This window comes from Oncorhynchus nerka, linkage group LG13 (genome assembly GCF_034236695.1).
Source record: "Oncorhynchus nerka isolate Pitt River linkage group LG13, Oner_Uvic_2.0, whole genome shotgun sequence".
Taxonomy (NCBI): domain Eukaryota; kingdom Metazoa; phylum Chordata; class Actinopteri; order Salmoniformes; family Salmonidae; genus Oncorhynchus; species Oncorhynchus nerka.
Window position 1 is genome coordinate 22,624,302 of NC_088408.1, and position 22,308 is coordinate 22,646,609.

The following is a 22,308-nucleotide window of genomic DNA, read 5'->3' on the forward strand; positions in this document are numbered from 1 at the left end:
ATTCAATTTGCTTTATTGGCATGACGTAACAATGTACATATTGCCAAAACTTACTTTGGATATTTACAACATGAAAATAATGAGAATCAAAATTGTCAACAGGACAACAGTAACAACAATAACCAAGGGTCAAAATAACCATACATTGAACAATAACAATATGAGTATTCAAACGAAAGGGGGGAAAGTTTCTCAGTCTCTGCTGCTGTTGCTGCTAGCGCTGCCTCAGTGGCCATGTACATAGTTGCTATGGTTACCAGCAGTAAACAGTTGGAGCTAGATGTAAACTAGATGACAGATTTGAATTTGGCTAGCTACCATGATGAAGACTGATCTTTTAACTCTCTGTCAATCTTTTCCTCCTGTGTTGATCTTCAGTTGTACAGTTTGATTACCTGTAGATGTTTTGCTCATTTAATCGTGTCAAACTCGCTCTGAACAACCAAACAAGTCAGGAGCCGTTCTTCTTATGACTTCTCTCAGATCTTTTTTTCTTATTGTTTTTTTTCCTATGCTGTCATTTGATATGCTGTTATTTAGAGACCAGCTAAATGTAACCTGTCAGATTCCTCCATTTGAAACAACCGAGCCTCCATTGGAATGTGGTGACACGTAGTGAATGGGTAATAAGATAGAATTATCTGCTCAGGCAAATTGATAGTAAGTAGGTTGGGTTAAAACTGGACATGGAACATGAGTGGTTATTTGGATAAACTGGCCTCAGTAGCATCCATTTCCACTTCCTTATGCACAGTGGGATAGCAGCTGGCCTGACACACACACACACACACACACACACACACACACACACACACACACACACACACACACACACACACACACACACACACACACACACACAAACACACACACACACACACACAGTTGTGGTGTAACGTAACGTGGTGCTATCCCGGGCGGGCAGTCATAGTGAGAGATGTGAGGGTCTCCACAGACCAGGGATGGTTATAGCTGTCCATTAGCGGCTTCTCTGAGTCCAAAGGAGAAACTGGGTCAGGTGTGTGTGTGTGTGTGTGTGTGTGTGTGTGTGTGTGTGTGTGTGTGTGTGAGAGAGAGTTGTGTTCCAACTGGGAACATTTTGTTGTTCCCCACGAGGTCAAATTATATTTCTAGAGGCTTTAGGGTTAAGGTTAGAATTAGTGTTAAAATCAGGTTTAGGGGTAAGGTTAGGTTTTAAGGGAAAATAGGACTTTGAATGGGACTGAATTGTCCTGCCCTGTCCTGGTTACTCATGCCCTCCTTCATTAGCCCTGTCCTGGTTACTCATGCCCTCCTCGATTAGCCCTGTCCTGGTTACTCATGCCCTCCTCCATTAGCCCTGTCCTGGTTACTCATGCCCTCCTCCATTAGCCCTGTCCTGGTTACTCATGCCTTCTTCCATTAGCCCTGTCCTGGTTACTCATTCCCTCCTCCATTAGCCCTGTCCTGGTTACTCATGCCCTCCTCCATTAGCCCTGTCCTGGTTACTCATGCCCTCCTCCATTAGCCCTGTCCTGGTTACTCATGCCTTCTTCCATTAGCCCTGTCCTGGTTACTCATTCCCTCCTCCATTAGCCCTGTCCTGGTTACTCATGCCCTCCTCCATTAGCCCTGTCCTGGTTACTCATGCCCTCCTCCATTAGCCCTGTCCTGGTTACTCATGCCCTCCTCCATTAGCCCTGTCCTAGTTACTCATGCCCTCCTCCATTAGCCCTGTCCTGGTTACTCATGCCCTCCTCCATTAGCCCTGTCCTGGTTACATGCCCTCCTCATGCTGTCCCCTCCATTAGCCCTGTCCTGGTTACTCATTCCCTCTCCATTAGCCCTGTCCTGGTTACTCATGCCCTCCCTCCATTAGCCCTGTCCTGGTTTCTCATTCCCTCCTCCATTAGCCCTGTCCTGGTTACTCATGCCCTCCTCCATTAGCCCTGTCCTAGTTACTCATGCCCTCCTCCATTAGCCCTGTCCTGGTTACTCATGCCCTCCTCCATTAGCCCTGTCCTGGTTACTCATGCCCTCCTCCATTAGCCCTGTCCTGGTTACTCATGCTCCCCTCCATTAGCTCTTGATGGAACTCTGACCTCATCATCACTCTCCCTGTCTTTCTCTCCCTCTTTTCTCTACACATGTCAGAGGTACGTACCACACATACGGAGGTATGATTGAGTACAAGCTGAGGCAGACTTGTCTTTAGAATATCTGGACTCGGGGACTCTGAGGGAGCTGTAAAGACAGAGGCTACACCAGGATACTGGGGGAACATGGCATTATCACAGCCATACCCACACACACACACACACACACACACACACACACACACACACACACACACACACACAGAAAGAAGGATGTGCTACTGTAGGACGGTGGCTGAATCTAAAAGCCAGCTTACAGCCAAGACAGTGTAACCATGTACAGCTACTGAGAAGAGAACTGTTTTTGTTTCATGGCGTAATTATTCTCTGTTCTTATCACAGCATTCAGCCTGATGCATGTTGTAAGACATGTCCTTGAGATAGAAATGAGGAAGTGTAAGAGAAGCACATGCAGTGGTGCAGGGCAGTAGTATATCGCTCTGGTAAGAGCTACCAGGCTCCAGGATACGCTGACTCCGTGTGGTCAACACACAAACTACTCAAATGTGTTGTCATGCGCTAATGAGGACAATATATACATCATCCATGCATCCTCTTTCAGCATATGTCTGCTGCCTACCACGTCCTCATATAGATATTGCCAATACATTAGGTCTAGGTTAAAAAAGTGTACTTTATATTTCCATATACAATCGCAAGGTTTGGAAATGTATTTTACTTCCAAAACACTTAGCAACACAGCCATAGATTTGAGAGTATTCAGAGAGGGAACATGGTGGAAAATAGACAACTGCCTCATGCACCCAGGCACAGAGGAGATCACTGAGCGTGGGGGAGAGGGGGAAGAAACCATGGGAACGGGGTTTAGAGACCCAGCTACCTGTACATAGCAGAATGAGGAGACAGGGACAGAGAGTACTTTGGGACTGTTGGGTTGAGCACAGACGTAGAGGGCAGTTGAATCATCGGGGTTATTGTAACAGAGAGCTGGGTCAGAGGAAAGTTGCACATCCACTTGTTATCATTCTTCAGCTTTTGCCTTCGTATTAAAGCTTCCGTATACATTGTTATTAATGCTTAAGTATTGAAGCTGTATTAATGCAGACCGAGATGCAGAATGTCTTACCCTGGTCCTCTGGGGATCCTCCTTCCTACAATCACAGTAACAATGGACATGATGGTTAACCAATGGAACCATTATGGGTTGAAAATATGTCTCTGTCCCAAATGGTACCCAATTCCCTTCATAGTGCACTATGGGTCCTGGTCAAAAGCAGGGCACTACACAGGGAATAGGGTGACATTTGGGATGCATCCTATTCCTGACACTGAATGATTGGTTAGAAGCTACTTCATCCTACAGTTCTGTATTTGAGGGTAAATGTGTCCAAACCTTAGGTTTCTCATCCACAATCTGCTGTCTGATGTCCTTGTGCTTCTCAAGTAGTCTCTCCATTCTCTTACTCTGAGCATCCTCCAACTACACAGACAGAGGTAGGCGAGAGTAAGGTGTAGCCACATAACAAACACAAACAAATCCACACGCCGGCATGGACACACACACACACACACACACACACACACACACACACACACACACACACACACACACACACACACACACACACACACACACACACACACACACACACACACACTTACCCGTTTGATATACTGAACCACCTCATTGACAAATGACCTGTTGATTTCCAGCTTCTCTCTGTAAACATATACAGATGTCAGCTCTAACCTCTCTTTAAGATTCCTCAAATGGAACCTTTACTTCAACAGTCAACAATCCTGATGTTCCTGGTTCCAATCTAGCTCAAAGGACCATATAAAAGTTGGTAGGTCTGCCTGATGACCTATGACACTTACAAGAATTAAGTCTTTCTATAAAAAATTACGGAATATTTGTATTAAATTGGTCCTGTCGTGATCATTAGCTAGATCAGTCAGTCAGGCATGAATCTTCATCGCCATCTGGTGGCCTTAAGAAGCATGAACACTTGTGTATTAGGAGGTCTCTTCCCCAACCCCATCTACTTACTCCTCTGTCACGTTCTTGTTGTTGACCTTTGCTTCATTAATCTTCTCCTGTCTTTTCTTGTCCATCTTCTTCTTCACGTCTTTCTTTTCCCTGTGGAGAAATAGGAGGATAGTGAAACAAATGGCCCATGAAATACATGCATACATGAGCTTCTTTTGTGTGTGTCTATTTGTTTCTGTGTGTATGTGTGTATGTTTTTGTTTGTGTATGTGCTTTTATTTGTGTGTGTGTTTGTGTGTGTGTTTGTGTATGTGCTTTTATTTGTGTGAGTGAGTGTTTGCGTGTGTGTGTGCACTTTTCTACTTGTCACAGATGTCTCTGATCTTCTTCAGCTGGGCACTCTGACACTCCTCGGCTATGGCTGTCAACTTCTCCAACAGCTAGAGATCCACAGGAAAATGGACACTGGTTATCCTACAGTTTGTCTGCCTCGTTGCATATGATAGCTGACTCATGCTTTCTGTTTAACTCAGGTAGGACTTATCTGTTGACATTGGAGAATATAATTGGTCTGTCAGTATGGTTCAATTCATCATGGATAAACTCTGACACCTCATCCACACAAACTGTACACAGATCAGGTACTACACTCAGTCACTGATCTAAGGTCAGCACAACAGGGTGATTTTGGCCATAAAGCCCTCTTTATACTGAGTTGAGGGTTAATGTCGATTCAACACAAATAATACATCTACTGTATGTAGTTAGGTACGCTGGTCTCTAGTATAACTCTGGTTGAGGATATGGTTAGGTGTGTGTGTGTGTGTGTGTGTGTGTGTGTGTGTGTGTGTGTGTGTGTGCGTGCATGTACCATTTTGTTGTGTTCTTTCTTCTGGTACTTCTCACTGTAATACTGCTCCTGTCTCAGTGTGAGTAGCTGTTGTTGCTGCTTCTCCTTCAGCTCAGACAGTCTCTGACTGGACTCCTGGTCCAACACACACAGCTCCTGCTCCAGGGTTGACAGGGACTGCTCCGACCTGCTAAACACACACGTTGGGGTTGGTAATGTTCTTTAGTTGTGCCGTGATTGGGTAATGTTCTATAGTTACACCGTGATTGGCTCAGTGTTCTGCACTCATGGGGACACTACGTCACCGCCAAATCTAAGGGTAGAGATAGAAAATTAATGTCTCTTGGGTGCTGCCATAGAGTTACATTAGAAGTGCCCATCCAAGAAGGTTCAAGGTCATTGGCCACAGATAAAATGATGTCTAATCACGTTATATCTACAGTAGCTTTGATTGGACTTATGTCCAATCAGAATCATACTTTCAAAATCTTATCTAGCAAGCTAGCAGTCATCATCATGGATCAAGTCGACAGTCTACTGGCAAATCCTTTTTAAATTAGGAGAAATTATAGATAAAACGTATCGGTACTCATCGGCCATTGGCATAAACATTACACAACAAGCTGGAAATCACAAATTCAACAATGAGTGATTTGGAAGGAATTAGTGGCTAACTGCAAGCATTGCAAAGCAATCACCAGCCTGCTATTCAGTGGAATGGGTGTGTGGTTCCAAGTCTGGGTTTAAGGGTCACTTTACCAAGCATAAAAGGATAAACATTCCACATTGGCCATGTTGTCAATCCAGTATGACTTCTGCCATGCTCAAAACAACTGGAAACTCAGAACTGGGAAATCTGACTTCAGTGAGTTCAAGACAACTGGGAACTCGGGAAAAAAACGAGCTCTGACTGGGAAAATACGTTTTGAACGGTCATCCAACTCGGGAACTTGGGCCTCTTTCTAGAGCTCCGACCTGAAGATCACTGACGTCATCTTGACTCAACCTTGATTTAATTTGTTTTTGTTTCCAGTTGTCTTGAAAGCACCATAAATCCAGAGAATGCCAGACTTTGATGATAAAGTTTGATGACAAAATTTGCACACAAAGGACACGGCGCAGCCTTCCTGTTCAAGTGAGCACAGCACAACAAGGTGAGTCCAAAAATGCTGCTGCATAAATTATGTAATTTTTATTTATTTTATTTTATTTCACCTTTAACCAGGTAGGCCATTTAACCAGGTAGGCCAGTTGAGAACAAGTTCTCATTTACAACTGCTAACTGGCCAAGATAAAGCAAAGAGGTGGGACACAAACAACAATACAGAGTTACACATGGAATAAACAAATGTAGTAGATTGCAACTCTGCCCCCTTTGGCAGTTCTAAATTGTCGGAAAATGTTATAGTTAGGGATGGAAATGTCAGGATTTTTGGTGGCCTTCCTAAGCCAGGATTCAGACAAATCAAATCAAAGTTTATTTGTCACATGCGCCGAATACAACAGGTGTAGACCTTACAATGAAATGCTTACTTACAGGCTCTAACCAATGGTGTGAAAAAAAGGTGTGTATGTGTGTGTGTGTGTGTGTGTGTGTGTGTGTGTGTGTGTGTGTGTGTGTGTGTGTGTGTGGGTAAGTAAAGAAATAAAACAACAGTAAAAAGACATTTGAAAAAAGAGTTGCAAGGCTTTATACAGACACCGGTTAGTCAGGCTTATTGAGGTAGTATGTACATGTAGGCATCGTTAAAGTGACTATGCATATATGATGAACAGAGAGTAGCAAGGCTTTATACAGACACCGGTTAGTCAGGCTTATTGAGGTAGTATGTACATGTAGGCATCGTTAAAGTGACTATGCATATATGATGAACAGAGAGTAGCAGAAGCGTAAAAAGAGGGGTTGGCGGGTGGTGGGACACAATGCAGATAGCCCGATTAGCCAATGTGTGGGAGCACTGGTTGGTCAGCAGGGCTGGAGGCTCTACAGTGAAATAAGACAATAATCACTAACCAAAACAGTAATGGACAAGACATATTGACATTAGGGAGAGACATGCGTAGCTGAGTGATCATAGGGACCAGTGGGAGGCTAGGCGAGCTGGAGACATGGCGATTCACACAGCTAGCGGGTCGGGGCTAGCAGGCTAGTAGAAGGGCCTTAGGGGGGACGTCGCGGTGGAAGAAGTCTGTTGTTTGTTGCCCCCTCGGACGGTTACGTCGGCAGGCCAGTCATGGTAGATGGCAGGGATCCGTGTACGCAGTAAAAGGGTACAAAGCAAAATAGGTATTGTTGCTCAAGAAATTGGCTGATGGTCCTCTTCAGCTAACAGTCCGATATGCTCTAGGCAGCTAGCGGGCCGCGGATGGGCCTTCAGGGAACGTCGCAACGGAGCAGCCTGTTGAAACACCTCGGACGGATTACGTCGGTAGACCAGTCGTGGTGGAATCTGCGGGGCGCCGTGTCAGTAGTAAAAGGGGTCCAGGCCAATTGGCAAAATATGTATTGTAGCCCAAGGAGTGGCTGATGGACCAGGGAGATATGTATACTGTAGCTAAGAAAGTAATACTCAGTGTATGTTGTGTAGTAAGCTGTTAGTAGCCCATGTGCATCCCCCTAAACATTTGGTCCCTTTACCCCTCTTAATTTCACCTACTGTTCTGACTTGCTGGTGCAAATGTATCCTAATTGCCTGTTTTAGAGAAATGTCATCATCGAATATTTTAAGAGCTTTCATTGTCTGCTTATATGCCCCCTTTATTTATCCTATGGTTTTGACATGGTGTACAGGGAGAATACTGTAAGAACGGCCCATGTTCTGAGTCCTAGCTCGCTCATTAATGTCTTAATCGAAATGACAGATTGCCTCTTACCCACTTATCGTCCCCTTATGCCATAGTTTGTACATCTCAATAGTCATTAAAAACCACATTTGTTTAAGCAAGTCAGCCATATCAGCTATTTATTTTTTAAAGGCAATAAATTAGGCTGAATTAATTGTTTCGCTGCCAGACAAGGGGTAGCAGTGGTAAGGTGTTGGGACTTCTGTTGGGAGAGTTTGTGGGCACCGTTTGTCACCGTTATAGTGCAATACATCTATTGTTTAGTGTTGTGTTGTGTAGTAGCTTTGCTGGCATGGATTATTTTTTGGTTTTGCCTACCAAGATTTATATCCTAAAATCGCCACTGGTGAGAGGAATAGAGGGATACAGAAAGAAGGGCAGGGACGAGGATAAAAAGGAGGAGAAGAAGAGCAGAGAGGAGGACTAAGAGGATGAGAAGAAGAGCAGGGAGGAGGACTAAGAGGAGGAGAAGAGTAGCGGAGGAGGACTAAGAGGAGGAGAAGAAGAGTAGCGGAGGAGGACTAAGAGGAGGAGAAGAAGAGCAGGGCTACCTACCTTTTCTTACCATCACGTTTGTGGCTCTTCTGCAGCGCGGAGGTCCTGCGCTGGTGCTGGTTCTGCAGCTCTGCAGCCCTGGCCGTGTGCTCCTTGATCAGCTCGCTGGTTTTACGGTGGTGTTTCCTTATCAACTCCTTCATCTCTTTATACTGCTTCCTCTGCTCCCTCACAAAGCCCTTCTGCTGCTTCAACTCCTCTACTGTCTGGGCCTCCATCTCTGGAGGAAGGAGGGATGCAAAGAAGAAGAGAGAGAGAGAGAGAGAGAGAGAGAGAGAGAGAGAGAGAGAGAGAGAGAGAGAAAAAAAGTGTTTTGATCAATGCCTTTCTTCCTGGCCGTTTTTGTTTCTTTACATACAGGCTGCACAATTCTGTGATCTTTCAGATTGGTGTAATGCCAGTACAGATAGACAAATGACCACACATGTTCACTTAGCTTGTTACTGAGTCTTACTTAATTGGTCTACACGGACAAGTTCTGGCCTCTCGGAAAGATATCCGTTTGTCTCTGTGAATGGTTTGTCCTCTGACAAATCAACTGTAAATTTCGGTGCTCCTCAAGGTTCCGTTTTAGGACCACTATTGTTTTCACTATATATTTTACCTCTTGGGGATGTCATTCGAAAACATAATGTTAACTTTCACCGCTATGCGGATGACACACAGCTGTACATTTCAATGAAACACGGTGAAGCCCCAAAATTGCCCTCGCTAGAAGCCTGTGTTTCAGACATAAGGAAGTGGATGGCTGCAAACTTTCTACTTTTAAACTCGGACAAAACAGAGATGCTTGTTCTAGGTCCCAAGAAACAAAGAGATCTTCTGTTGAATCTGACAATTCATCTTGATGGTTATACAGTCATCTCAAATAAAACTGTGAAGGACCTCTGTGTTACTCTGGACCCTGATCTCTCTTTTGACAAACATATCAAGAAGGTTTCAAGGACAGCTTCTTTCCATCTTCGTAACATTGCAAAAATCAGAAACTTTCTGTCCAAAAATGATGCTGAAAAATTAATCCATGCTTTTGTTACTTCTAGGTTAGACTACTGCAATGTTCTACTTTCCGGCTACCCGGATAAAGCACTAAATAAACTTCAGTTAGTGCTAAATACGGCTGCTAGAATCCTGACTAGAACCAAAATATTTGATCATATTACTCCAGTGCTAGCCTCCCTACACTGGCTTCCTGTTAAGGCAAGGGCTGATTTCAAGGTTTTACTGCTAACCTACAAAGCATTACATGGGCTTGCTCCTACCTATCTTTCCGATTTGGTCCTACCGTACATACCTACACGTACGCTACGGTCACAAGACGCAGGCCTCCTAATTGTCCCTAGAATTTCTAAGCAAACAGCTGGAGGCAGGGCTTTCTCATATAGAGCTCCATTTTTATGGAATGGTCTGCCTACCCATGTGAGAGACGCAGAATCGGTATCAACCTTTAAGTCTTTACTGAAGACTCATCTCTTCAGTAGATCATATGATTGAGTGTAGTCTGGCCCAGGAGTGTGAAGGTGAACGGAAAGGCTCTGGAGCAACGAACCGCCCTTGCTGTCTCTGCCTGGCCGGTTCCCCTCTCTCCACTGGGATTCTGTGCCTCTAACCCTATTACAGGGGCTGAGTCACTGGCTTACTGGTGCTCTTCCTTGCCGTCCCTAGGAGGGGTGCATCGCTTGAGTGGGTTGAGTCACTGATCTTCCTGTCTGGGTTGGCGCCCCCCCTTGGGTTGTGCCGTGGCAAAGATCTTTGTGGGCTGTACTCGGCCTTGTCTCAGGATGGTAAGTTGGTGGTTGAAGATAACCTTCTAGTGGTGTGGGGCTGTGCTTTGGAAAAGTGGGTGAGGTTATATCCTTCCTGTTTGGCCCTGTCCGGCGGTATCATCGGATGGGGCAACAGTGTCTCCTGACCCCTCCTGTCTCAGCCTCCAGTATTTATGCTGCAGTAGTTTATGTGTCGGGGGGCTAGGGTCAGTTTGTTATATCTGGAGTACTTCTCCTGTCCTATTCGGTGTCCTGTGTGAATCTAAGTGTGCGTTCTCTAATTCTCTCTCTTTCTTTCTCTCTCTCTCGGAGGACCTGAGCCCTAGGACCATGCCCCAGGACTACCTGACATGATGACTCCTTGCTGTCCCCAGTCCACCTGGCCATGCTGCTGCTCCAGTTTCAACTGTTCTGCCTGCAGCTATGGAACCCTGACCTGTTCACCGGACGTGCTACCTGTCCCAGACCTGCTGTTTTCAACTCTCTAGAGACAGCAGGAACGGTAGAGGTACTCTTAATGATCGGCTATGAAAAGCCAACTGACATTTACTCCTGAGGTGCTGACTTGCTGCACCCTCGACAACTACTGTGATTATTATTATTTGACCATGCTGGTCATTTATGAACATTTGAACATCTTGGCCATGTTCTGTTATAATCTCCACCCGGCACAGCCAGAAGAGGACTGGCCACCCCTCATAGCCTGTTTCCTCTCTAGGTTTCTTCCTCGGTTTAGGCCTATCTAGGGAGTTTTTCCTAGCCCACCGTGCTTCTACACCTTGCTTGCTGTTTGGGGTTTTAGGCTGGGTTTCTGTACAGCACTTTGAGATATCAGCTGATGTAAGAAGGGCTATATAAATACATTTGATTTGATTACTCTAGTCTTACCTGTGAGAACACTCTGAATGACGTCCTCAGTCTTCACTGCAATTTTCACTGAACCTGATGAACAATATAGACCTGTTAGTGCGGGTTTTGGCAGGTTGTATCTGGCAACCCAAGTGGGTGGTAAATGTGTTGTGGAATGCCAAATGTAAGTTAACTGGTTGCCGTTTCGGACTCACAGTCATGATAAACTACACGGCAAAAAATATGTGGACACCCCTTCAAATGAGTGGATTTGACTATTTCAGTCACACCCATTGCTGACAGGTGTATAAAATCGAGCACTCAGCCATGAAAGCTCCATAGACAAACATTGGCAGTAGAATGGCCTTACTGAAGAGCTGAAACAACAAGTCAGTTCATCAAATTCCTGCCCTGACCCAGCTGGTCAACTGTAAGTGCTGTTATTGTGAAGTGGAAACGTCTAGGAGCAACAATGGCGTAGCCACGAAGTGGTAGGCCACACTAGCTCACAGAACGGAACCGCCGAGTGCTGAAGCCCGTATCGCTTAAAAATCGTCTGTCCTTGGTTACAATAATCACTGCAGAGTTCCAAACCGCCACTGGAAGCAACCTCAGCACAAGAACTGTTCCTCGGGAGCTTCATGAAATGGCCTTCCATGGCAAAGCAGCCCCACACAAGCCTAAGATCAACTGGAGTGGTGGTCGATACAGAAATTATTTGTCGAGATTGGTTTGGAAAAACATGACTGGCCTGCACAGAGCCCTTATCTCAACCCCATCAAACAACTTTGGAATTAATTGCAACACCGGCTGCGAGCCAGGTCTAATCGCTTAACATCAGTGCCCAACCTCACTGATGCTCCTGGTTGAATGGAAGCAAGTCCCCGCAGCAATGTTCCAACATCAAGTGGAAAGCCTTCCCAGAAGAGTGGAGGCTGTTTTCACAGCAAAGGGGGACCAACTCCATATTAATGCCCATGATTTTGGAATGAGATGTTCGACGAGCAGATGTCCACATTCTTTTGGTCATGCAGTGTTTGTTTGTTTGTTTTTTCCCCATGAAGCGTTTTGAGATTTCTATTATGAAAAGCGCAATAGAAGTTTAATAAATTATTATTATTATTATTACTGTAAGTTCAAGTGGAGAGTTGACCTCTACCTGTGGGCTGTGGCTGGTGGCTGACCAGGCTGGGGGGTTTGGAGGAGATGATGGGGACGTGGCTGACCCCGTTCTCTTCTGGCAAGGTCACCCGGGGGTCAGGCTCCATTGGGTCATCACCAGCCGCCTCCACCTATCAATCAAATACATTGACAGCGCAACTGATAAGGTGCCTTTATGAGGCATTTTTTACTGAGCCTCAAAGCACTTTATCAGGTCCACACAGTACTGGTCACATTGACTTATCACATCATCTGACTAGAGTGTCAGCGTCTGCCCAATGTACTGTACAGCTGAAGTCGGAAGTTTCACAATTCCTGACATTTAATCCTAGTAAAAATTCCCTGTTTTAGGTCAGTTAGGATCACCACTTAATTTTAAGAATGTGAAATGTCAGAATAATAGCCGAGATAATGATTCATTTCAGATTTGAATTATTTCATCACATTCCCAGTGGTTCAGAAGTTTACATACACTCAGTTAGTATTTGGTAGCATTGCCTTGAAATTGTTTAACTTGGGTCAAACATTTTGGGTAGCCTTCCACAAGCTTCCCACAATAAGTTGGGTGACTTTTGGCCCATTCCTCCTGACAGAGCTGGTGTAACTGAGTCAGGTTTGTAGGCCTCCTTGCTCGCACACTCTTTCAGTTCTGCCCACAAATCTTCTATAGGATTGGAGGTCAGGGCTTTGTGATGGCCACTCCAATACCTTGACTTTGTTGTCCTTAAGCCATTTTGCCACAACTTTGGAAGTACGCTTGGGGTCAGTGTCCATTTGGAAGACCCATTTGCGACCAAGCTTTAACTTCCTGACTGATGTCTTAAGATGTTGCTTCAATATATACACATAATTTTCCTGCCTCATGAAGCCATCTATTTTGTGATGTGCACCAGTCCCTCCTGCAGCAAAGCACCCCCACAACATGATGCTCCCACCCACGTTGTCAAGACATCGTGAAGTCGGCTCCTCTCCTTGTTCGGGCGGCGTTCAGCGGTCGACGTCACCAGTCTTCTAGCCATCAACGCTCCATTTTTTTCATTGTTCTATTTGTTTTGTCTTGTTCCCCGCACACCTAGTTTACATTCCCTAATCACACTGCATATACTGTATATATTCCTCTGTTCCCCCCATGTCTGTGTGTGGAATTGTTTTGTTTTGTGTTTATCTACCAAGGGAATTCTCTTCGATTATAATCACAGCCGTATATATTCCCCCCCAAGCAGACACATCGATGGCTCTGAACGAACTTTATTTGACTCTTTGCAAACTGGAATCCATATATCCGGAGGCTGCATTCATTGTAGCTGGGGATTTTAACAAGGCTAATCTGAAAACAAGACTCCCTAAATTTTATCAGCATATCGATTGCGCAACCAGGGCTGGAAAAACCTTGGATCATTGCTATTCCAACTTCCGCGACGCATATAAGGCCCTGCCCCGCTCTCCTTTCGGAAAAGCTGACCACGACTCCATTTTGTTGATCCCTGCCTACAGACAGAAACTAAAACAAGAAGCTCCCGTGCTGAGGTCTGTTCAACGCTGGTCCGACCAATCTGATTCCACACTCCAAGACTGGTTCCATCACGTGGACTGGGATATGTTCCATATTGCGTCAGACAACAACATTGACGAATACGCTGATTCGGTGAGCGAGTTCATTAGAACGTGCGTTGAAGATGTCGTTCCCATAGCAACGATTAAAACATTCCCAAACCAGAAACCGTGGATTGATGGCAGCATTCGCGTGAAACTGAAAGCGCGAACCACTGCTTTTAATCAGGGCAAGGTGACCGGAAATATGACCGAATACAAACAGTGTAGCTATTCCCTCCGCAAGGCAATCAAACAAGCTAAGCGTCAGTATAGAGACAAAGTAGAATCTCAATTCAACGGCTCAGACACAAGAGGTATGTGGCAGGGTCTACAGTCAATCACGGATTACAAAAAGAAAACCAGCCCCGTCACGGACCAGGATGTCTTGCTCCCAGGCAGACTAAATAACTTTTTTGCCCGCTTTGAGGACAATACAGTGCCACTGACACGGCCCGCAACTAAAACATGCGGACTCTCCTTCACTGCAGCCGACGTGAGGAACACATTTAAACGTGTCAACCCTCGCAAGGCTGCAGGCCCAGACGGCATCCCCAGCCGCGCCCTCAGAGCATGCACAGACCAGCTGGCTGGTGTGTTTACGGACATATTCAATCAATCCCTATCCCAGTCTGCTGTTCCCACATGCTTCAAGAGGGCCACCATTGTTCCTGTTCCCAAGAAAGCTACGGTAACTGAGCTAAACGACTACCGCCCCGTAGCACTCACTTCCGTCATCATGAAGTGCTTTGAGAGACTAGTCAAGGACCATATCACCTCCACCCTACCTGACACCCTAGACCCACTCCAATTTGCTTACCGCCCAAATAGGTCCACAGACGATGCAATCTCAACCACACTGCACACTGCCCTAACCCATCTGGACAAGAGGAATACCTATGTGAGAATGCTGTTCATCGACTACAGCTCGGCATTTAACACCATAGTACCCTCCAAGCTCGTCGTCAAGCTCGAGACCCTGGGTCTCGACCCCGCCCTGTGCAACTGGGTACTGGACTTCCTGACGGGCCGCCTCCAGGTGGTGAGGGTAGGCAACAACATCTCCACCCCGCTAATCCTCAACACTGGGGCCCCACAAGGGTGCGTTCTGAGCCCTCTCCTGTACTCCCTGTTCACCCATGACTGCGTGGCCATGCACGCTTCCAACTCAGTCATCAAGTTTGCGGACGACACAACAGTGGTAGGCTTGATTACCAACAACGACGAGACGGCCTACAGGGAGGAGGTGAGGGCCCTCGGAGTGTGGTGTCAGGAAAATAACCTCACACTCAACGTCAACAAAACTAAGGAGATGATTGTGGACTTCAGGAAACAGCAGAGGGAACACCCCCCTATCCACATCGATGGAACAGTAGTGGAGAGGGTAGTAAGTTTTAAGTTCCTCGGCGTACACATCACAGACAAACTGAATTGGTCCACCCACACAGACAGCATCGTGAAGAAGGCGCAGCAGCGCCTCTTCAACCTCAGGAGGCTGAAGAAATTCGGCTTGTCACCAAAAGCACTCACAAACTTCTACAGATGCACAATCGAGAGCATCCTGTCTGGCTGTATCACCGCCTGGTACGGCAACTGCTCCGCCCACAACCGTAAGGCTCTCCAGAGGGTAGTGAGGTCTGCACAATGCATCACCGAGGGCAAACTACCTGCCCTCCAGGACACCTACACCACCCGATGTCACAGGAAGGCCATAAAGATCATCAAGGACAACAACCATCCGAGCCACTGCCTGTTCACCCCGCTATCATCCAGAAGGCGAGGTCAGTACAGGTGCATCAAAGATGAGACTGAAAAACAGCTTCTATCTCAAGGCCATCAGACTGTTAAACAGCCACCACTAACATTGAGTGGCTGCTGCCAACACACTGACTCAACTCCAGCTACTTTAATAATGGGAATTGATGGGAAATTATGTAAAATATATAACTAGCCACTTTAAACAATGCTACCTAATATAATGTTTACATACCCTACATTATTCATCTCATATGTATACGTATATACTGTACTCTATATCATCTACTGCATCCTTATGTAATACATGTATCACTAGCCACTTTAACTATGCCACTTTGTTTACATACTCATCTCATATGTATATACTGCACTCAATACCATCTACTGTATCTTGCCTATGCCGCTCTGTACCATCACTCATTCATATATCTTTATGTACATATTCTTTATCCCCTTACACTTGTGTCTATAAGGTAGTAGTTTTCGAATTGTTAGCTAGATTACTTGTTGGTTATTACTGCATTGTCGGAACTAGAAGCACAAGCATTTCGCTACACTCGCACTAACATCTGCTAACCATGTGTATGTGACAAATAAAATTAGATTTGATTGATTTGATTTGTATCGCGCCAGTCTGTTGTTGCTCTTGGCAAATAAAGTCTCCCGATCACCTGTCTCTGCTCTCCTGCACTTGCCTCGAATGACCAGCAGCGAAAACCCTGACATGGTTGGGATGGTGTTCTTCGGCTTGCAAGCCTCCCCCTTTTTCCTCCAAACATAACGATGGTCATTATGGCCAAACAGTTCTATTTATGTTTCATCATACCAGAGGACATTTATCCAAAAGTACGATATTTGTCCCCATGTGGAGTTGCAAACTGTAGTCTGGCTTTTTTATGGCGGGTTTGGAGCAGTGGCTTCTTCCTTGCTGAGCGGCCTTTCAGGTTATGTCGATATAGGACTTGTTTAATTGTGTATATAGATACTTTTGTACCTGTTTCCTCCAGCATCTTCACAAGGTCCTTTAATGTTGTTCTGGGATTGATTTGCACTTTTCGCACCAATGTACGTTCATCTCTAGGAGACAGAGTGTGTCTCCTTCCTGAGCAGTATGATGGCTGCATGGTCCCATGGTGTTTATACTTACGCACTATTGTTTGTACAGATGAACGTGGTACCTTCAGGCATTTGGAAATCCCAAGGATGAACCAGACTTGTGGTGGCCTACAAATTTCTGAAGTCTTGGCTGATTTCTTTAGATTTGCACATGATGTCAAGCAAAAAGGCACTGAGTTTGAAGGTAGGCCTTGAAATACATCCACAGGTACACCTCCAATTGACTCAAATGATGTCAATTAGCCTATCAGAAGCTTCTAAAGCCATGGCATCATTTTCTGGAATTTTCCAAGCTTATTAAAGGCACAGTCAACTTAGTGTATGTAAACTTCTGACCCACTGGAATTGTGATAAAGTGAATTATAAGTGAAATAACCTGTCTGTAAACAATTGTTGAAAAAATTACTTGTGTCATGCACAAAGTAGATGTCCTAACCAACTTGCCAAAACTATAGTTTGTTAACAAGACATTTGTGGAGTGGTTGAATAACGAGTTTTAATGACTCCAAGCTAATTGTATGTAAACTTCCGACTTCAACTGTATGTCACATTACAATCCAACACATACATTGCTCAATGTTTTTGCCGCCTATGCAATGAGATGAGAGTAGAACCATACGATTCCATGACTCTATTACAAACAAGCTACTGTACGTCAAATATACGACACCACAATCAACACACCACACACACAGAGCGTACCTGCAGCCTGTTGGAAACCTTGTAGACATAGCTGTGGTACCCCACTCTCAGCATGGCTCAGATCATAGTCACACTGACAACACTCTCTAACGTTTCACTAACATTTAGCCAATGTTCTTACGTTGTCTCCTAACGCTCTCTACTACTTTCTCCAAACGTTTCCTCTAGGTTCTCCCAACGTTCTCTCTAGGTTCTCTTCAACCTTGACTTGTTGTAGTACTTGGCGTGTATTTCTTTCAAATATTATTCCAATAAACCACCTGTTACTGAGTCGTCCCCCCCTGAACCGGTTCTGTTTCCTCTGCTCTCCTCTTCTATCTAATCAATTCAATTCAAGGGGCTTTATTGGCATGGGAAACATGTTAACATTGCCAAAGCAACTGAAGTAGATCATAAACAAAAGAGAAATAAACAATTAAAAAATGAACAGTAAACATTACACTCACAGAAGTTCCATAAGAATAAAGACATTTCAAATGTCATATTGTGTATATATACAGTGTTGTAACGATGTGCAAATGGTTATTGTACAAAAGGGAAAATAAACAAACATAAATATGGGTTGTATTTACAATGGTGTTTGTTCTTCACTTGCTGCCCTTTTCTTGTGGCAGGTCACAAATCTTGCTGCTGTGATGGCACACTGTTGTATTTCACCCAGTAGATATGGGAGTGTATCGAAATCGGGTTTGTTTTTGAATTCTTTGTGAATCTGTGTAATCTGAGGGAAATATGTGTCTCTAATATGGTCATACATTTGGCAGGATGTTAGGAAGTGCAGCTCAGTTTCCACCTCATTTTGTGGGCAGTGAGCACATAGCCTGTCTTCTCTTGAGAGCCATGTCTGCCTACGGCGGCCTTTCTCAATAGCAAGGCTATGCTCACTGAGTCTGTACATAGTCAAAGCTTTCCTTAAGCTTGGGTCAGTTACAGTGGTCAGGTATTCTGCCACTGTGTACTCTCTGTTTAGGGCCAAATAACATTCTAGTTTGCTCTGTTGTTTCGTTAATTCTTTCCAAAGAGTCAAATAATATTCTTTTTGTTTTTTCATGATTTGGTGTAATCTCCCTCTGTCTCTGAACCTCCAGTGGAAAGCCAACTAACTCACTAGGCGACCGTTGCCATGGTGTCGGCATGTACAAGCTCTCCATTGACTGTCCCTGTGGGTAATAAGCTCAACCCATCCACCGTCCCTCACCTCATAACCCTCACCACGCAATTCCTTCCAATCATCTCTTCACAAAGCGACAGGCCTCAGTTCCTAACCCCTGGTCAATAGCTCTAACCCAAATATCTCTTCACAAAGCGACAGGCCTCAGTTCCTAACCCCTGGTCAATAGCTCTAACCCAATCATCTCTTCACAAAGCGACAGGCCTCAGTTCCTAACCCCTGGTCAATAGCTCTAACCCAATCATCTCTTCACAAAGCGACAGATCTCAGTTCCTAACCCCTGGTCAATAGCTCTAACCCAATCATCTCTTCACAAAGCGACAGGCCTCAGTTCCTAACCCCTGGTCAATAGCTCTAACCCAATCATCTCTTCACAAAGCGACAGGCCTCAGTTCCTAACCCCTGGTCAATAGCTCTAACCCAATCATCTCTTCACAAAGCGACAGGCCTCAGTTCCTAACCCCTGGTCAATAGCTCTAACCCAATCATCTCTTCACAAAGCGACAGGCCTCAGTTCCTAACCCCTGGTCAATAGCTCTAACCCAATCATCTCTTCACAAAGCGACAGGCCTCAGTTCCTAACCCCTGGTCAATAGCTCTAACCCAAATATCTCTTCACAAAGCGACAGGCCTCAGTTCCTAACCCCTGGTCAATAGCTCTAACCCAAATATCTCTTCACAAAGCGACAGGCCTCAGTTCCTAACCCCTGGTCAATAGCTCTAACCCAATCATCTCTTCACAAAGCGACAGGCCTCAGTTCCTAACCCCTGGTCAATAGCTCTAACCCAATCATCTCTTCACAAAGCGACAGGCCTCAGTTCCTAACCCCTGGTCAATAGCTCTAACCCAATCATCTCTTCACAAAGCGACAGGCCTCAGTTCCTAACCCCTGGTCAATAGCTCTAACCCAAATATCTCTTCACAAAGCGACAGGCCTCAGTTCCTAACCCCTGGTCAATAGCTCTAACCCAAATATCTCTTCACAAAGCGACAGGCCTCAGTTCCTAACCCCTGGTCAATAGCTCTAACCCAAATATCTCTTCACAAAGCGACAGGCCTCAGTTCCTAACCCCTGGTCAATAGCTCTAACCCAAATATCTCTTCACAAAGCGACAGGCCTCAGTTCCTAACCCCTGGTCAATAGCTCTAACCCAATCATCTCTTCACAAAGCGACAGGCCTCAGTTCCTAACCCCTGGTCAATAGCTCTAACCCAATCATCTCTTCACAAAGCGACAGGCCTCAGTTCCTAACCCCTGGTCAATAGCTCTAACCCAAATATCTCTTCACAAAGCGACAGGCCTCAGTTCCTAACCCCTGGTCAATAGCTCTAACCCAATCATCTCTTCACAAAGCGACAGGCCTCAGTTCCTAACCCCTGGTCAATAGCTCTAACCCAATCATCTCTTCACAAAGCGACAGGCCTCAGTTCCTAACCCCTGGTCAATAGCTCTAACCCAAAGAGAGGACTACTGGGAGATGCTCATTGATCTGTTACAGGTCGATTAGTGTGGAGATCACACACGCACGCACGCAAGCACACACACACACAAACACACACAAATACTAATGCAAAAACACACACACCTCTCTGCTGTCCTCCTCCTCTGCCCCCTCCTCCAAAGTGAGAGCTGCCAGTTGATTGGCTCTCTGTTCCATCAGGTTGACGTAACGGATGGGATTGGACAATGCCTCGATGACATCTGAGAAAGAGATCAGAGTGAGGGAGGGGACAGAATGTATCATAGATGATGTTCTGTAAGCCCGTGGAAACATCAACATGGTTAGAACTCTATGGTTAGTTACTGTATATACCAGTATTCTGTAAGGTATGTCAACCACTGTACCTGCAAATGTATCAGGGACATAGTCCTTGACCTCTACATAGACAAACAGAGCAGGGAGGGTCAGAGCCTGGTTCTTCTCATTCCTCAGACCAATGTAGTGATAACCTGGAACACACACACATGGGTTGTGATCAGAAGTTCAAGGACTGCTTACACAGTATCACTCAAGCAGAACAATAGACCAGAATGGTAGTCAGTCAGGCTAACAGGCTATAAGCCTCACCTGGGCGAATGGCATTCACAGGAATGATGCGATGGCCAATGAACTTCCCTCCATCTTCAAACACAGATATCCTCATCGAGGCCAGAGTGGGCAGTACCACCTGCGGAATGACAGACACACAGACACACACACAAACACACACGCACATATGTAAGAAAAGAGACACTTTGATAATGACAGCCTCCTCCTAGATAATGTTGACAGATTACCCTGGGAGGTCTGGATTTTTTATTTATTAAGAACTACAAATCCCATAACACTTTGCTCTATGATGTTTTAAACAGTAATTTACACACATAATTCAATAGAATATTATGTACATCTATAGGTGTGCATTCTTGAAGATCAAGGTCTCCTCCTCCCAGATAATGTTGACAGCATTACCTTCGGTGATCTTAAAGAACTACAAATCCCATAACAGTCGGCGCTACATTGTGGTTTACCTTCTTGAGGACAAAGGCCTCCTCCTCCCAGACAGGGTTGACAGCGTTGCCCTGAGACGTCTTGGTCTTAAAACCCTTCCTTCTGGTGTCCACCGGCAGACCAAACATGTCTATCTCCACGTACGTCCCCACCTTCTTATCAGTCAGGAACTGGCCTGAGATGATCTGGAGAGAGATAGATGAAGATATTAAGTGTGAGCGTTGTCATGTCCGTGCACACATACACAAGCATACACACACACACACGCACACATGCACACATACTAATACACATGTACGCAAGCATGCACACACACACACGCACCCACACACACAGATACACACCTTAACAGACAATGTGTTGGCTACGATGCCGTCCACAGTGCTCTCAGCGAAGGGATCAAAGTGTTTGTCTGGTCGTCTCATGAACTCTGGTTTCAGCCTGTAACCACACTTTCCATTGTACTCATACATACCCAGGTTCAACATCATGGACAGGTCTGAAGAGAGAGAGAGAGAGAGAGAGAGAGGGAGGGGGGAGGGGGAGAAAGAGGGAGAGGGGGAGAGAGAGATAAAGAAAGGGGAGAGAGGTTAAGGGAAAGAGAGAGAGAGGGAAGAGAGAGAGAGAGAGATGAAGAAAGGGGGAGAGAGAGGTTAAGGGAAGGAGAGAGACAGGGCAGAGAGAGAGAGATAAAGAAAGGGGAGAGAGAGGTTAAGGGAAAGAGAGAGAGAGGGCAGAGAGAGAGATAAGGAAAGGGGGAGAGAGAGGGCAGAGAGAGAGAGAGAGAAAGAAAGGGGAGAGAAAGGTTAAGGGAAAGAGAGAGAGAGGGCAGAGAGAGAGAGAGAGATAAATAAAGGGGGAGAGAGAGGTTAAGGGAAAGAGAGAGAGAGGGCAGAGAGAGAGAGAGAGAGATGAAGAAAGGGGGAGAGAGAGGTTAAGGGAAGGAGAGAGACAGGGCAGAGAGAGAGAGAGATAAAGAAAGGGGGAGAGAGAGGTTAAGGGAAAGAGAGAGAGAGGGCAGAGAGAGATATAAGGAAAGGGGGAGAGATAGGGCAGAGAGAGAGAGAGAAAGAAAGGGGAGAGAAAGGTTAAGGGAAAGAGAGAGAGAGGGCAGAGAGAGAGAGAGAGATAAAGAAAGGGGGAGAGAGAGGTTAAGGGAAAGAGAGAGAGAGGGCAGAGAGAGAGAGATGAAGAAAGGGGGAGAGAGAGGTTAAGGGAAAGAGAGAGGGGGCAGAGAGAGAGATAAAGAAAGGGGGAGAGAAAGGTTAAGAGAAAGAGAGAGAGGGCAGAGAGAGAGAAAGAAAGGGGGAGAGAGAGGTTAAGGGAAAGATAGAGAGAAGGCAGAGAGAGATATAAAGAAAGTGGGAGAG

At 45.4% G+C, this 22,308-nt stretch overlaps 1 protein-coding gene across 1 annotated transcript in view; it reads right to left on the minus strand.

Annotated features, from left to right (window-relative positions):
- LOC115140388 (1-phosphatidylinositol 4,5-bisphosphate phosphodiesterase beta-1-like) overlaps positions 1-22,308 on the minus strand; it is a 324,816-nt gene that overhangs the window by 34,896 nt on the left and 267,612 nt on the right. Inside the window, exons 20-32 of the mRNA XM_065026264.1 lie at positions 21,283-21,437; positions 20,959-21,123; positions 20,516-20,615; positions 20,293-20,397; positions 20,033-20,148; positions 12,107-12,239; positions 10,987-11,040; positions 8,336-8,555; positions 4,958-5,126; positions 4,450-4,526; positions 4,147-4,236; positions 3,759-3,816; positions 3,490-3,576 (exon numbers count right to left, since the gene is read on the minus strand). Coding sequence (XP_064882336.1) covers positions 3,490-3,576; positions 3,759-3,816; positions 4,147-4,236; positions 4,450-4,526; positions 4,958-5,126; positions 8,336-8,555; positions 10,987-11,040; positions 12,107-12,239; positions 20,033-20,148; positions 20,293-20,397; positions 20,516-20,615; positions 20,959-21,123; positions 21,283-21,437 — 1,529 coding nt within the window. The remainder of the gene's footprint in view (positions 1-3,489; positions 3,577-3,758; positions 3,817-4,146; positions 4,237-4,449; positions 4,527-4,957; positions 5,127-8,335; positions 8,556-10,986; positions 11,041-12,106; positions 12,240-20,032; positions 20,149-20,292; positions 20,398-20,515; positions 20,616-20,958; positions 21,124-21,282; positions 21,438-22,308) is intronic.